Source organism: Pseudorasbora parva, chromosome 2, assembly GCF_024679245.1.
Source record: "Pseudorasbora parva isolate DD20220531a chromosome 2, ASM2467924v1, whole genome shotgun sequence".
Taxonomy (NCBI): Eukaryota; Metazoa; Chordata; class Actinopteri; order Cypriniformes; family Gobionidae; genus Pseudorasbora; species Pseudorasbora parva.
Window position 1 is genome coordinate 21,094,828 of NC_090173.1, and position 13,043 is coordinate 21,107,870.

Genomic DNA, 13,043 nt, shown 5'->3' on the forward strand with positions numbered 1-13,043 from the left:
AGACTTCCTGTGTGTTTGAGACACTCAATTCACATACTATGCACTAAAAGTATACATGCCATTGGTAATACATGCCATACTTTTACATACCGCAAATCCCTTTAATCACATACCAACTAAAGTGTTATTTTAGTGTTATTTATATTCTATTATAGAGTATATTAATACTTTGAATTATGCTTAGTTTTATTTAAATTCATTTGAAGTTTTATAATTTTATAATGTAATGTGAAAGCGAGCGTAAAATGTGCGCGTCTGCACGGGCATTTGTAACGTGTAAAGCAGAGCAAGCATTTTAAATGAATACCTAAGAAAATTGAGCTTCATTTGGATTTAACTGAAAACTCTAGCTCTGTTCTGCTCGCTACGTGCCAGTGGACACACACCGTAATGAATGCCATGCGCATTTTACTTTCACTTTGAAATTAGCGCCAATTCGGGGGGGGGTTGTGCTTGAATGGACTTTCATTAGCCTATTTTTTCTTAATGAAAAACACAACAACAAAACTCGCTAAAATAGGAGCTTTTACGCTTGACTTTGAAACCAAATCTTCCGGCATCATCCCTCGTGTTGAATGAAGTCTGACTCCTGCTTCTGGTCTGTGCTGTGACTCTCGTTTGGCTCATTCTTTAAGTTCAGTTTTTAACTGTTGTGTATGTTCTCTAACTGAACCATGGGCGTCGGAAGCGAATAAAAAGTGGGTGGGTCCACTCTCTCAGAATGTTTTTTTACTGGAGTAACGTTAGATGCTATTTACATTAAATACAAATATACCGCTGTTTCACAAGCGGTGGTATGAAGCGGCTCTTCCAAAAGCTCAGCACCCGCATACTTTAACTCACTCCCATGAGTCTACACCCTCACCAGAAGCCTTCGCTCAGCTAATGAGCGGAGGCTTGTGGTACCATCACAGAGAGGCATGAAATCCCTCTCCAGAACTTTTTCTTTCATTGTTCCGGGTTGGTGGAACGATCTTCCGTCCTCCATACACACGACAGAATCACTCACTTCATTCAAAAGACAGGTAAAAACTCATCTCTTCCATGAGCACTTAATCTTACATAAAAAAAAGAAAAAAAAGAAACCTCTTTCCTCCTCTATTTCTCCTTTCTTCTTCCCTTTTCTTGTTTTTGCTACTCTGAGCGGTATACAAATCTTGGTATTTAGGGCACTTTTTATGTTTCGTTGCCCCTTCTTGACGGATCGCTTCCTGTTCTCCTGAGTTGTAAGTCACTTTGGATAAAAGTGTCTGCTAAATGCATAAATGTAAAATGTAAATGTTTCCTAATTGATTAATTGGGCCAGACAAAATTACGGAAATCACTAAGTTATTTACCGTGGCTATAGTGTAGGGGTACGACGCATGTCATCAAGTTTTGACGCAAATTGATCAGAGGTTGGAATCCGCCTTTTGCCACACTTGCTCCACTCCCTTTTCACATATCAGATCGGAAAGGCATTTGTTTTCAATAAAATTTTTGAAAATATTAGAAAAGTGGAAATAAAGCGTCTAACCTGTGTTTAATATATGTTTCTCGGTTAGGGGTAGGTAAACAGACATGTTCTGAATTAGAGACGATTAAAGTGAGTGGGTCCAATATCATTGGTCGTAAAAAGTGACCACACACACACAATGGTGAAAAGTGACCAAACCACACACAATGGTTCCAACGCCCATGAACTGAAAACAATTATTTTATTACTATACATAAAAAAAAAATCTAAACGACAGTGGTGGACGGTGGACAAAACAAAAAAGCAGTTCTCAAACAGTGTGCCAGCACAGATTTGAGTTCTCATTTTTTATTTTAGTTAACAATAACCACACTGACTGTTTGCATGTTTAGCCCAAACTTCCATTACTTTGAGGCATGATTTGTATGTATGCAAATTATGATATGGCACCTGTTTTGGTGTTTCATTGGCTGGTATCTCAGGTGGAGAAGGTAAGAGGGCGTGGCCAAGGGGAGAGTCCTGACCGAGGGTCTGCTCTGGTGAGAAGGCGTCACTGCTTTCCTCATCAAACGAAGAGTTCTCTCCTTCTACTTTTGGAAACTCTGTCTCTGAAGGTGAAAGAGCGAAAAAAGGACGGTCAGTGTAGAACATACAAGATGGTTACATTTTCTAAAGAAAACATTCGCGGTGTGTGGTAGGGTGATCCAGGAGGTTGATTACAGGCTCAAAAAACATTTTTTTTACTCTATTAGTTTGTTTATTTTCAAAAAAATTTTTAATTTTTTTCTCAACTGTATTTCTGGTGTAATGTCTTATTGCTTAGTAAAGAACACATGTATTATTTATGCCCATAGCTCAAAGATGTGTGCTTTTTTATATTGCCAATAAATAAATAAATGATTAAATAAATAAATAGTTTTAGCAATAGAAATTCTCAGCGATCTTAAATAAGAAAAAAGTACATTTGACAGAACATGAAAGAAACCTTTGATCTTAAGCACACGTTTCACTTACACTGCACTAATATTGCCTTAGAGTGAATAATAAAACCTTTAAACTCCACTGCATGACATTTATATTTAATTTGAGTGTGCTCTGAGAGTGTGGCATTATGCCGATAATCATTGACTCTCTAATTAGGTTATTTAGGGATTAAAACGGTTTAAGTCGTTCTGTTCAAACGTCTTTTTAGGGTTCCTTCTCTGTGCTGCATTGTGTGACGCTGCATAAACTTCACGGTTAATTGACTCTTGCCACCACAGAGTGGCATATACTGTATGAACATGAATGTAGATTCCCCTCTAATTAATTTAACTTGGTGTTTGACGCACGGCGATCTCATTACCATAACTCTGCATTAAATGATCGCCCCCTGGAACCGCTGCAGGAACGTGGCGGGATATAAATATGAAGATGAATGCGCATACACCACCAAATAATGGTGCCGGAATGAGCAGCGCTGGAGCGCCTGTGAATGGATATGCCGTAGATTGAGGAAAAAAGGGAATGATCTGGAAGAAATGTTGAGTGAGAGGAATATAAATGCGAATGTTAGTGTCGATGGGAGACTCGTTAAAATAGAGCTTTGCTTCGGTCACTCCCAAAAAAACAATGAATAAAGAGACAGATGGGAGGACTTAAAAGGGCACATAATTATAACTGGTGCTGGACCGATCTGATTTTTGCCGTTTTTTAATGCCGATTTTTGGGTGATATATAATGGCAATATTTATTACAGCAACAACTACTCAACAAAAATCATAATGAACATAATCAAAAAACAGTTTCTTAGTTAACTGGTTTGTGCTTTTGTTTTTCTTTAAAATTATTTATTCAGACACTTATACACTTAATGTTAAATAATTAATATTTCTAGTTATTTAAACTACTCTATTGTTTTCAAAAAAAAAATGTTTTTGATCCCCAACCTAATAGTTATTTTTATTCCTAAATATATTGTACAAATTCAAAATAATGATGGAAAATGAGACCCATGAAACTTTAAATTCAGTTAAAATAAATTAATTCAAATTACTTCAACAGAACTTATACAAGGGGAAACTAGCACTCAAGTTAAATGGCTAACTGTTTTCGGCTTGTATATTGGTCTATAACTAAAAGCTCATTAAAGCATCATTATCGATCATTATTGTGTTTCTGGCTTTACTTTAGTACCTATGATGACTTGTTTGAGACTGCTGTGAACAGGAAGGATGTTTTTGTGAATGAGCTCCATGGGACCAGGCCGCTGGGAGATTTTATCGTTCAGGTCGTCGGCTAGACGAGCTCGTTTCAGCAGAAGCTGCTTGGCCTGAAGAGATGGCTCCGCTGATGTCTCTATATACAGGAAATACATACAGTTAAATATTCTGTATATAATCCAGTTATATGGTTTTACACTTTTTGAAAGCCACTGTATATGTCTTAACCTCTGGACTCTCTGTGAAGTGTGTGTCTGCGATTGAACTGTGTGTGTGTGTGTGTGTGTGTGTGTGTGTGTGTGTGTGTGTGTGTGTGTGTGTGTGGGTGAGGGGTGTTATTAAAATAATCACCTTCAAGAATGTGCATCCTGACCAGCTCTGACCTCTCTGGACGACTGCGGATCTTTCTCTTCAGGTAGTCCTCAGTCTGAGATGCAGGAGGAAAGTATGAGAAATAAAGTGAATGTGTGTTTATTTTGGCTTTATTGAGAAGAAAAGATGATTCAAAAACAAAACAGTTTGCGCCGGAGGACTTACCCTAGCTCGTTCTAAACTTCGTCTCTGCTCATGAAAGGACGCAGAACTTTTTAGCGCTGGAAGGCAAAAAAATATGAAAAGTGAAAAGACAGTTAAAGCCAAGTTGACTTATACTTGTATAACTTTTCTCTGTTTTAAAAAAAGAGCTGTGAGAATGGAAAACATTTTTCGCTAAATTAAAAAAAGAGTCATAAATAGCAAACTCGTTATCTGCGGCGTGTAGATCGCAGGCAACGTTTAGAGTGGTACAAATACTTCATTGCTTTTTTTGGATCAGGTGAAAATGAAAAAGTGCTTGATAGAAGACCTTGATACAGGAAAACCATATTAAATTGCATCTCTTTACTCTAGACACACACACACACATTTGTACACACAATATCTAAAAATAATAAATCGCAACAGGCACATCTGAGAGACAGTTTAATCCAGCATATTCACAGTCTGAGTACTGTGTGTGTGTGTGTGTGTGTGTCACATATTTAATACACCTTGAAATGCAGCTTCTCTTCCCTGTCTGCACACTGCGTCTCCAGTGGTGATATAGAGAACCAGAATGTATGTAGAAAATGTGAATGGTTCTTGACCATGCAAAAAGTAAAATCTCTGAGAAGTTGCCTCAAATAAACATTTTAAACTACATTAATTATATTAAGTAATTTAAAGATGAATTAAATATCTATGTAAATAACTCTAATTTCATAATATAAAATACACACTTACACACACACACACACACACACTCAATATTATATTAGAGAATCCATGATTTATTAGGCTATCAGTTCAAATTTTAATCACGTTTATTTTTCCAACCCACAATAGAAAGCCACACTCAGAAATAACTTGCACTTGCGTGCACATGTCAATGCCGTTTACGTTCGGGTCCAGTCGGGTTAGAAACATTTTTTTGTCGGGTCAGACTTTTTTTTTTATCAGATTTTCCATGGGCTGGGTTTTTCATTTTCTTTGTTTTATTATGTATGCACGCCGGGTTCAGGTAAGAAGTGATTCGGTCGACAGTTTGCAGTCTTTGAACTGACCATGAACTCCTCTGCAATACCAAAATATTTTAGAGTCAAATGTGAAGCCAGCTAAATTGAGTCATTCAACAGGACAATGATCACAAGCCAGCAACTTTACACTAGAGTGGCTGAAAAATAAAAGATTCAAGGTGTTGCACTGGCCCAGTCTAAGCCCAGACCTCAACCAGACTGAAATGCTGCAGAAATGCTTCACCTTAAGAGAACTGTGCATGAACAAGTGCCCACAAACCTCAATGAACTTTGATAACAAAATCATGGGCCAAAAGTCCCCCAGAACGATGTCGGAGACTGATTAAGTCATACAGAAAAATGATTACTACAAGTTATTGCTCCTAAAAATGGCTCTACATGTTATTGAATCATAGGGTCTACTTAGTTTGTCACATAAGTCTTCTCCATTTGTTATGCATTATGCTTTTTTCATCTGAGGTTGAATTTACCTAATTTTAAGACCTGCTAAAAAATGTTGTATGTCCTGGTACATAAACCATAGAATTCAAAAGGGTGTGCTTTTTCCACATGATAAAGTGTATATACATATATACAAACACACATAGGTCCTTCTAAAAAAAATTGCATATTTGATAAAGTTCATTATTTTCCATAATGTAATGATAAAAAATTAAACTTTCATATATTTTAGATTCATTGCACACCAACTGAAATATTTCCGGGCTTTTATGTTTTAATACTGATGATTTTGGCATACAGCTCATGAAAACCCAAAATTCCCATCTCAAAAAATTAGCATATTTCATCCGACCAATAAAAGAAAAGTGTTTTTAATACAAAAAAAGTCAACCTTCAAATAATTATGTTCAGTTATGCAATCAATACTTGGTCGGGAATCCTTTTGCAGAAATGACTGCTTCAATGCGGCGTGGCATGGAGGCGATCAGCCTGTGGCACTGCTGAGGTGTTATGGAGGCCCAGGATGCTTCGATAGCGGCCTTAAGCTCATCCAGAGTGTTGGGTCCTGCGCCTCTCAGCTTTCTCTTCACAATATCCCACAGATTCTCTATGGGGTTCAGGTCAGGAGAGTTGAGCACAGTAATACCATGGTCAGTAAACCCTTTACCAGTGGTTTTGGCACTGTGAGCAGGTGCCAGGTCGTGCTGAAAAACAAAATCTTCTTCTCCATAAAGCTTTTCAGCAGATGGAAGCATGAAGTGCTCCAAAATCTCCTGATAGCTAGCTGCATTGACCCTGCGCTTTATAAAACACAGTGGACCAACACCAGCAGCGGACATGGCACCCCAGACCATCACTGACTTCATCCGAAAAAAGTACTTTGGACCACTGAGCAACAGTCCAGTGCTGCTTCTCTGTAGCCCAAAAGTGTCTTGACCTGGGGAATGCGGCACCTGTAGCCCATTTCCTGCACACGCCTGTGCACGGTGGCTCTGGATGTTTCTACTCCAGACTCAGTCCACTTCTTCCGCAGGTCCCCCAAGGTCTGTAATCGGTCCTTCTCCACAATCTTCCTCAGGGTCCGGTCACCTCTTCTCGTTGTGCAGCATTTTTTGACACACTTTTTCCTTCCCACAGACTTCCCACTGAGGTGCCTTGATACTCTGGGAACAGCCTATTCGTTCAGACATTTCTTTCTGTGTCTTACCCTCTCGCTTGAGGGTGTCAGTGATGGCCTTCTGGACAGCAGTCGGGTCGGCAGTCTTACCCATGATAGCGGTTTTGAGTAATGAACCAGGCTGGGAGTTTTTAAAGGCCTCAGGAATCTTTTGCAGGTGTTTAGAGTTTATTAGTTGATTCAGATGATTAGGTTAATAGCTTCTTTAGAGAACCTTTTCATGATATGCAAATTTTTTGAGACAGGAATTTTGGGTTTTCATGAGCTGTATACCAAAATCATCAGTATTAAAACAATAAAAGACCTGAAATATTTCAGTTGGAGTGCAATGAATATAAATACATGAAAGTTTAATTTTTATCATTACATTATGGGAAATAATGAACTTTTATATATATATATATATATAAATAAATAAATAAATAAATAAATTACATAATTTTAACCACACTTATTTTTGCACCGCGGAACGTTTTTCAATGAATGAGTTTCGACGGACCGATTATACTGGAACACTAACTAGCACTCACGAGTCACGACAACAACAAACCATAGTGAACATGAACGAAGAAGCTGATGGGACCGCTTTGCTTGGCCCCGTGGATGGGAAATTTTGTTTTAAAAAATGAAAGGATGGAAGCGTCGACAAGAGCATGGTTGTGTGCAAGCTATACAACAAGGAATTTGCTTATCACCGCAGCACATCGAGCCTCAAATATCACAAATATGCTTTTGCTAAACTTAATGGCAAACATTGCACTGGTCTGCTGGACTGAAATAAATAAACAATATTTTGTTGATTAAGCTTATGTATTCAGTCATTATTCAATGGTATGCTAAAAATCCATGTGAAAAATTACTTCTCACTGTACTCAGGTCAAATATTTATATGCAATTAAAATATACACACACACACACACACACACAAACACACACACACACACGTATAATTGGATTGGATTCAAATACGGTTGCTTTATCTGACATCAAAATCTTTGAAAAAAACAATGATTATGGTTAATTATGAGTTAAATGAGGGTCCAACATTCAGAAAGGTACACCAGTCAAAAAGATGGTGAGGTTTGCCGTTTATCTTCAAATTACTACGATTGAAAAGGTGAAAATTTGGGCTGTAGAGGCTTTATGCAGTATCCAATGACATTTCATGTTGTTTTAGGTTATGTAAGCAGAATTTAAGCAGAAAGTCCCTGTAACCACATCCACATCACGACTCAAATCTTCAGCTTTCTTAACTGAACTGCATCCTGGATATGTGATTTACTAATAACACAGATTTAAATGTTTCTCAATTGTAAATTGTATAACATCTCCTGTGACCAAATCCATCAACTACAAACATATATATATATTTGAACTCGCCTTTACGTATTTTACGTATCAACTACATTTTAGTTCATAGTAGTTCATATCAACTACAAACATGGTGTTATTACCATCATTAATGTTATGTAAACTTAACAAAACTAATCTCATTTTTTTCAAATAATACAATTTAGAATTACTATTCTAAATTATTCTAATCTCAATTCAGAGATTAAAATGGGCTACAAATTGATTTTATTTTAAGTTTTTGATAGAGTCAATACGTATAAGTGTAATATTTCAAAATATTAAGTTATTACTTTGGCATTACAAAAATACATAAACCCAACCAGACATGGTTACACTTTATTTAGCATTTTCGGGTAAGATGTAAGATGACAGAAAATTAGAACATTCTATCAATACCGTTTTGACTTCTTTGCTCGCTGTTTTGCTATTGTTCTTGTGCACTCATTCACTAAGCTGAACAGCCAATCAGAGTTCTCACTGACACCGACGGCCCGACTCCCATACCAATCGGCCCCAAAAAACCTAAAGGGGTCCGACTAGCGGAAGCCATTCGATTCGCAGGGAAAGCAAGAACTGACAAAAATGTTAAATGTGTACCTTAAAAAAAATGCAATGTGAGTCGCTTTGGATAAAAGCGTCTGCCAAATGCATAAATGTAAATGTACTTACAAAGTTACTTATAGTCAGCAAAATGTCTAGAGTTGAAATAAATTGTTAACCTAAACTAAATCCAAAACTAACTAAACTTAAACTATATAAAAAAAACTAAAACTAAAAGATAGAGTGAAACATGAAAACATGGAATTTTCTACCATTGTCACCAATACATTATGATTTTAAAATGCAGATAAAACCTTGGATTATCATATTTATAGAAGGCTATGCATATAGGTTAGTTGGATGAGTTCGACCTGGTGTTTGATTAGATTTTTTTTTTTTACTCCATACATTTACAGACGGTTGTAATGTTGAATATATGCAGAGTGTGTTGTTTTTGGACCCTGATTTGCTATTGAGAGTAATTTTAATGTTTTTGTATATGATATATGAAATCATATGTTTTTAAGTGTTGTGTGGATCCCAGGAAGACTAGTGGTGCTCTTGGGCATGGCTAATTGGGATCCAAATAAATAAACAAAGAGTGAAAGCTGATTAAAATAATCTTTGTTAAAAAGGACAAACTGAAAATAAAATAGAATTACATTTAATTAATGCTTAATACTGTTATTAAATAGGGATTTTTTTATTGGAAAAACTGTAAATTCATGGTTCTGATGCATCAAAGGTCAAATTGTACTTATTTCTGAAGGGTGTTTTAATTGGAGAAGCATTCATTTGAAAGTATGAGATGTCGACTCAATTGTGATACAAGGCAGATAAGAGTGAAATAGGGCATTCAAGATGACAGGAAGTGCAGACACACACAGGAAGTAAAAGGGAGAAGACAGTGAAAGTAGGGCTTAGGAATAGTCTAAAAGAGCTGATACACATTTGCACATTTGCTGGTGGCTTTTCCTTCCCCTTGGGATCCATATTTAGATCCAGACAGTTATTGGGTGAGAGCTATAAAGATCCCCTTAGGTTGCCATCTGCTGTCATTGCTGTTTATTTCTATCTTGGAAAGACCATTTCTATCCAAATGACTTACTCTATTCTTTACTCTATGTAGTTTGCTTCTTATAATCAAAAGGATTTAGAAAGCAAATGGCTTTGATGATTATAGCAGGCGTCTGACCTTTTACTAACAGATATAATGGGAAACGCGGTGTGTATTTAAATCACCTGCTCACTGACTCAACAGAGTATGCGTGCGTGTGCGAGTGTGTGTGTGTGTGTGTGTGTGTGTGTGTGTGTGTGTGTAACCCACCCAATGAAGAGCTTGGCTAGTCATGCACTCGTGAGTAAGAGTGCACAAAATATCTTCATCTTAGACTCATGTTTAAGGGCGCTAATGTGTATTCTACACACTTAATGTCTGCAGTACAAATATCTGCAGATCTATAGCAATTAAAACGTTTAGACTGAATTCTAATTCTTGAAACTTAAAGCTGAAATGTGTATTTTCTGCAACACAAGAGTTGTCCCAAAATTATGTACTATACACTATGCACTAAAACACTATGTACACACCGTCTAGTGTTAAGAGGGCTATATATAGTAGTCGTTAATCAAAGCCATTAGTCCAGTAGTTGCTTGTTTTTTTTATATTAATCACACACACACACACACACACACACACACACACACACACACACACACACACACACACACACACACACACACACACACACACACACACACACACACACACACACACCGTATTTTCTATCCCCCTACACTGCCCCTACCCCTAAACCTACCCATCACAGGAAACATTCTGCATTTTTACATTTTTAAAAAACATCATCCTGTATGATTTATAAGATGTTTTGTCCCCATAACGTAGGGTTTACCAGGCCACACACACACACACACAAACACACACACACACACACACACACACACTTATTAATAGTGTTTTGTGAGTCGTCTGCAAAGTTAAATTAATAATGCTGACAGTATAGTAGATGTGTCTATAGAGAGAAATAAACATTATGTTAAATGTCATGCAGCAGGAGCAGTACTAATTTAGCTTGTAGAGTGGCTAACGATAGACTACTACTTACATGTTTCAAAAGATAAGCATGTTTGAGGTCGATGAATGATAGCCGAACATTTGGATTTCCTGCACAACATAACTACCACATGGACGTCAGGAGTTTTTGTGTGCGACCAATTAAAGGGGCGATGAACTGAGAAATCAGCTTTATAAAAGGTCATGGTAATATAAGAATATCCTGTAAGTCACAGAGCTGAAAGCTTCCTTGTTAGTCAAAGAAGGGCATTGATTGAAACCAGGCCCAGAAAATCGATCTCAGAATGTGTCACAGCTTGACGTCATCGTGTGGCGAAACACCGCTGCTGCAGAAGATGAACAACGCCATCCACAAACCCGTGCCTGACATGACATAGGCCTACATAGAGCTAAACCGGATCGAACTTCTAAGCAATTAACACACCGCATAAGCTTCATTATGATTCCAATATTATGAATGCATGGATGAACTTTATTTTTAATGAATTTCCAGCTCGCATGGAGAAGACTTGCTCAAATTGAGCTTTTTATTCCTTCGTTTGTAAACAAGAGACTGGATTTGCAGACAGGATGAGATTACATGATTGAATGAATCAACACACTCATGTGAGTAAAACTGTTCTTTATATTTGATAGGATTTTTTTGTTACATATCGTTTGATATCTTATGCTTATGTGTCTAACAGAACATACCTTAGTATGCTGTCACAGGCTGGAGAATCCTTTATTTGTGGTGTCTTTAGTTCATTGCGATTCTGGATCAGACTCTGGTATGAATGGGCCAGGGCTTGATCCAGACGGGCTACCGTAACGTAAGATTACGATATCTTAAATAGTGAATAGTCCTTTTTTGATATGCGTCGTTCAGTCTCTTCAAAACTATTCCCACATGTACTGACGAGGGAGCTGAAGCTCATTAACTATGCAAATCTTATCCAATCCTAGTCATGGGCGTTGACGTCACGTCTTCAGTGCCAATAAAAACAAAGTGTGCCGGAGAGAGCCTCTCAACCACGCTAGAAAATAGCCTATTACTTATTCATTATGATGTTTTTGAATGTAAAAACCACACGGACATCACAAGTTGACCTTAGACGTATATATATTTTTTAAAAGCCAGTTCATGACACCTTTAAAATTCGGCTGACTCAGCCTATTCTTGTTACCTAACGTTTAGTGGACTATTAGGGGGCAACCCTAGTGGTGTATGAATTGTAAAGGTTATTTTATCATTTAACATCAAAGTCGGATATTCCCTTACCATTTCGCTACATAATTAAAGCTGCAACAGTTGAGTGCATGAAGTGTCCAACATTCCGTTAATAAAGTGCATCATCTGGGTATTTAAATGTTCTTTTGAAATATTTATACTACAAAATAGCTTTCCATAAAGTGCACTAAGGAAGGAGAAACAAGCTTCAGCTCCCGTTTAGCAGCCATGACGAGGAGTCCAAGGTCTCTTTGACCAGAGAGGCACTACTCTACCGGGACTCCAAGGACACGAGGGTGGCATCAGCAGGCATCATAGTGCAGACAAGCAATAAGTGTAGAGAACTGAAACCAAAACCCTGACTGAGAAACAGGGTTTTGGTGGGCACTGAAGGGTTCCCCAGAGCACATCTGGGGGAGGGACAGTACCACTGATCAGATGCTAAAGTCTATTCATCAGATCGTGTGTCAAACTGCCAAACTGCTGAAATCATGTGACATTGGTGATCCGAATCATGAATTTAGTGCTTAAGTGCCTTTTATGGGTCTTGAGAGAGGAAATGACATTGGTATCAAGGCCTTTCTGAGCCATCGGATTTCAACAAAAATATCTTCATTTGTGTTCAGAAGATATCGAGCCGAAGATAAACAGAGGTCTTACGGGTGTCGAACGACATTAGGGTAAGTAATTATTAAGAAGTTTCATTTTTTGGTGAACTAACGCTTTAAATTTAGATTTCGCATATTGTATTTTAAATGTTTAGTTTAGTTAATTTAACCACTTCACAATAGTTCAATAAGATAATTTATTTTGTAGCCTATGCTATGCTTTGCTCGACACAAAGTCAATTGTGCTGCTAATTATAAGTGAAATGTAAATCCCAAGATTCGGTCTAAATGTTGTTCCTATTTTCTTGTTCTTGATTTGTTGTTCTTCTGTGTTATTATAAATGTGTGGTATCAGAATCACTTTCATTCTTTCATTTGATTTGACATTATGGCCAAGGCAAATTGTCGT

At 37.4% G+C, this 13,043-nt stretch overlaps 1 protein-coding gene across 6 annotated transcripts in view; it reads right to left on the reverse strand.

Moving 5' to 3' along the window:
• The window catches only part of mrtfaa (myocardin related transcription factor Aa), a 51,010-nt gene that overhangs the window by 14,789 nt on the left and 23,178 nt on the right, over positions 1 to 13,043 (reverse strand). For all 6 annotated transcript variants that reach the window (XM_067459530.1, XM_067459547.1, XM_067459538.1 and 3 more), the window contains 4 exons: positions 4,195 to 4,250; positions 4,009 to 4,084; positions 3,632 to 3,793; positions 1,907 to 2,064 (listed from right to left, as the gene is read on the reverse strand). In XM_067459530.1, the coding sequence (XP_067315631.1) occupies positions 1,907 to 2,064; positions 3,632 to 3,793; positions 4,009 to 4,084; positions 4,195 to 4,250 (452 nt within the window). The remainder of the gene's footprint in view (positions 1 to 1,906; positions 2,065 to 3,631; positions 3,794 to 4,008; positions 4,085 to 4,194; positions 4,251 to 13,043) is intronic.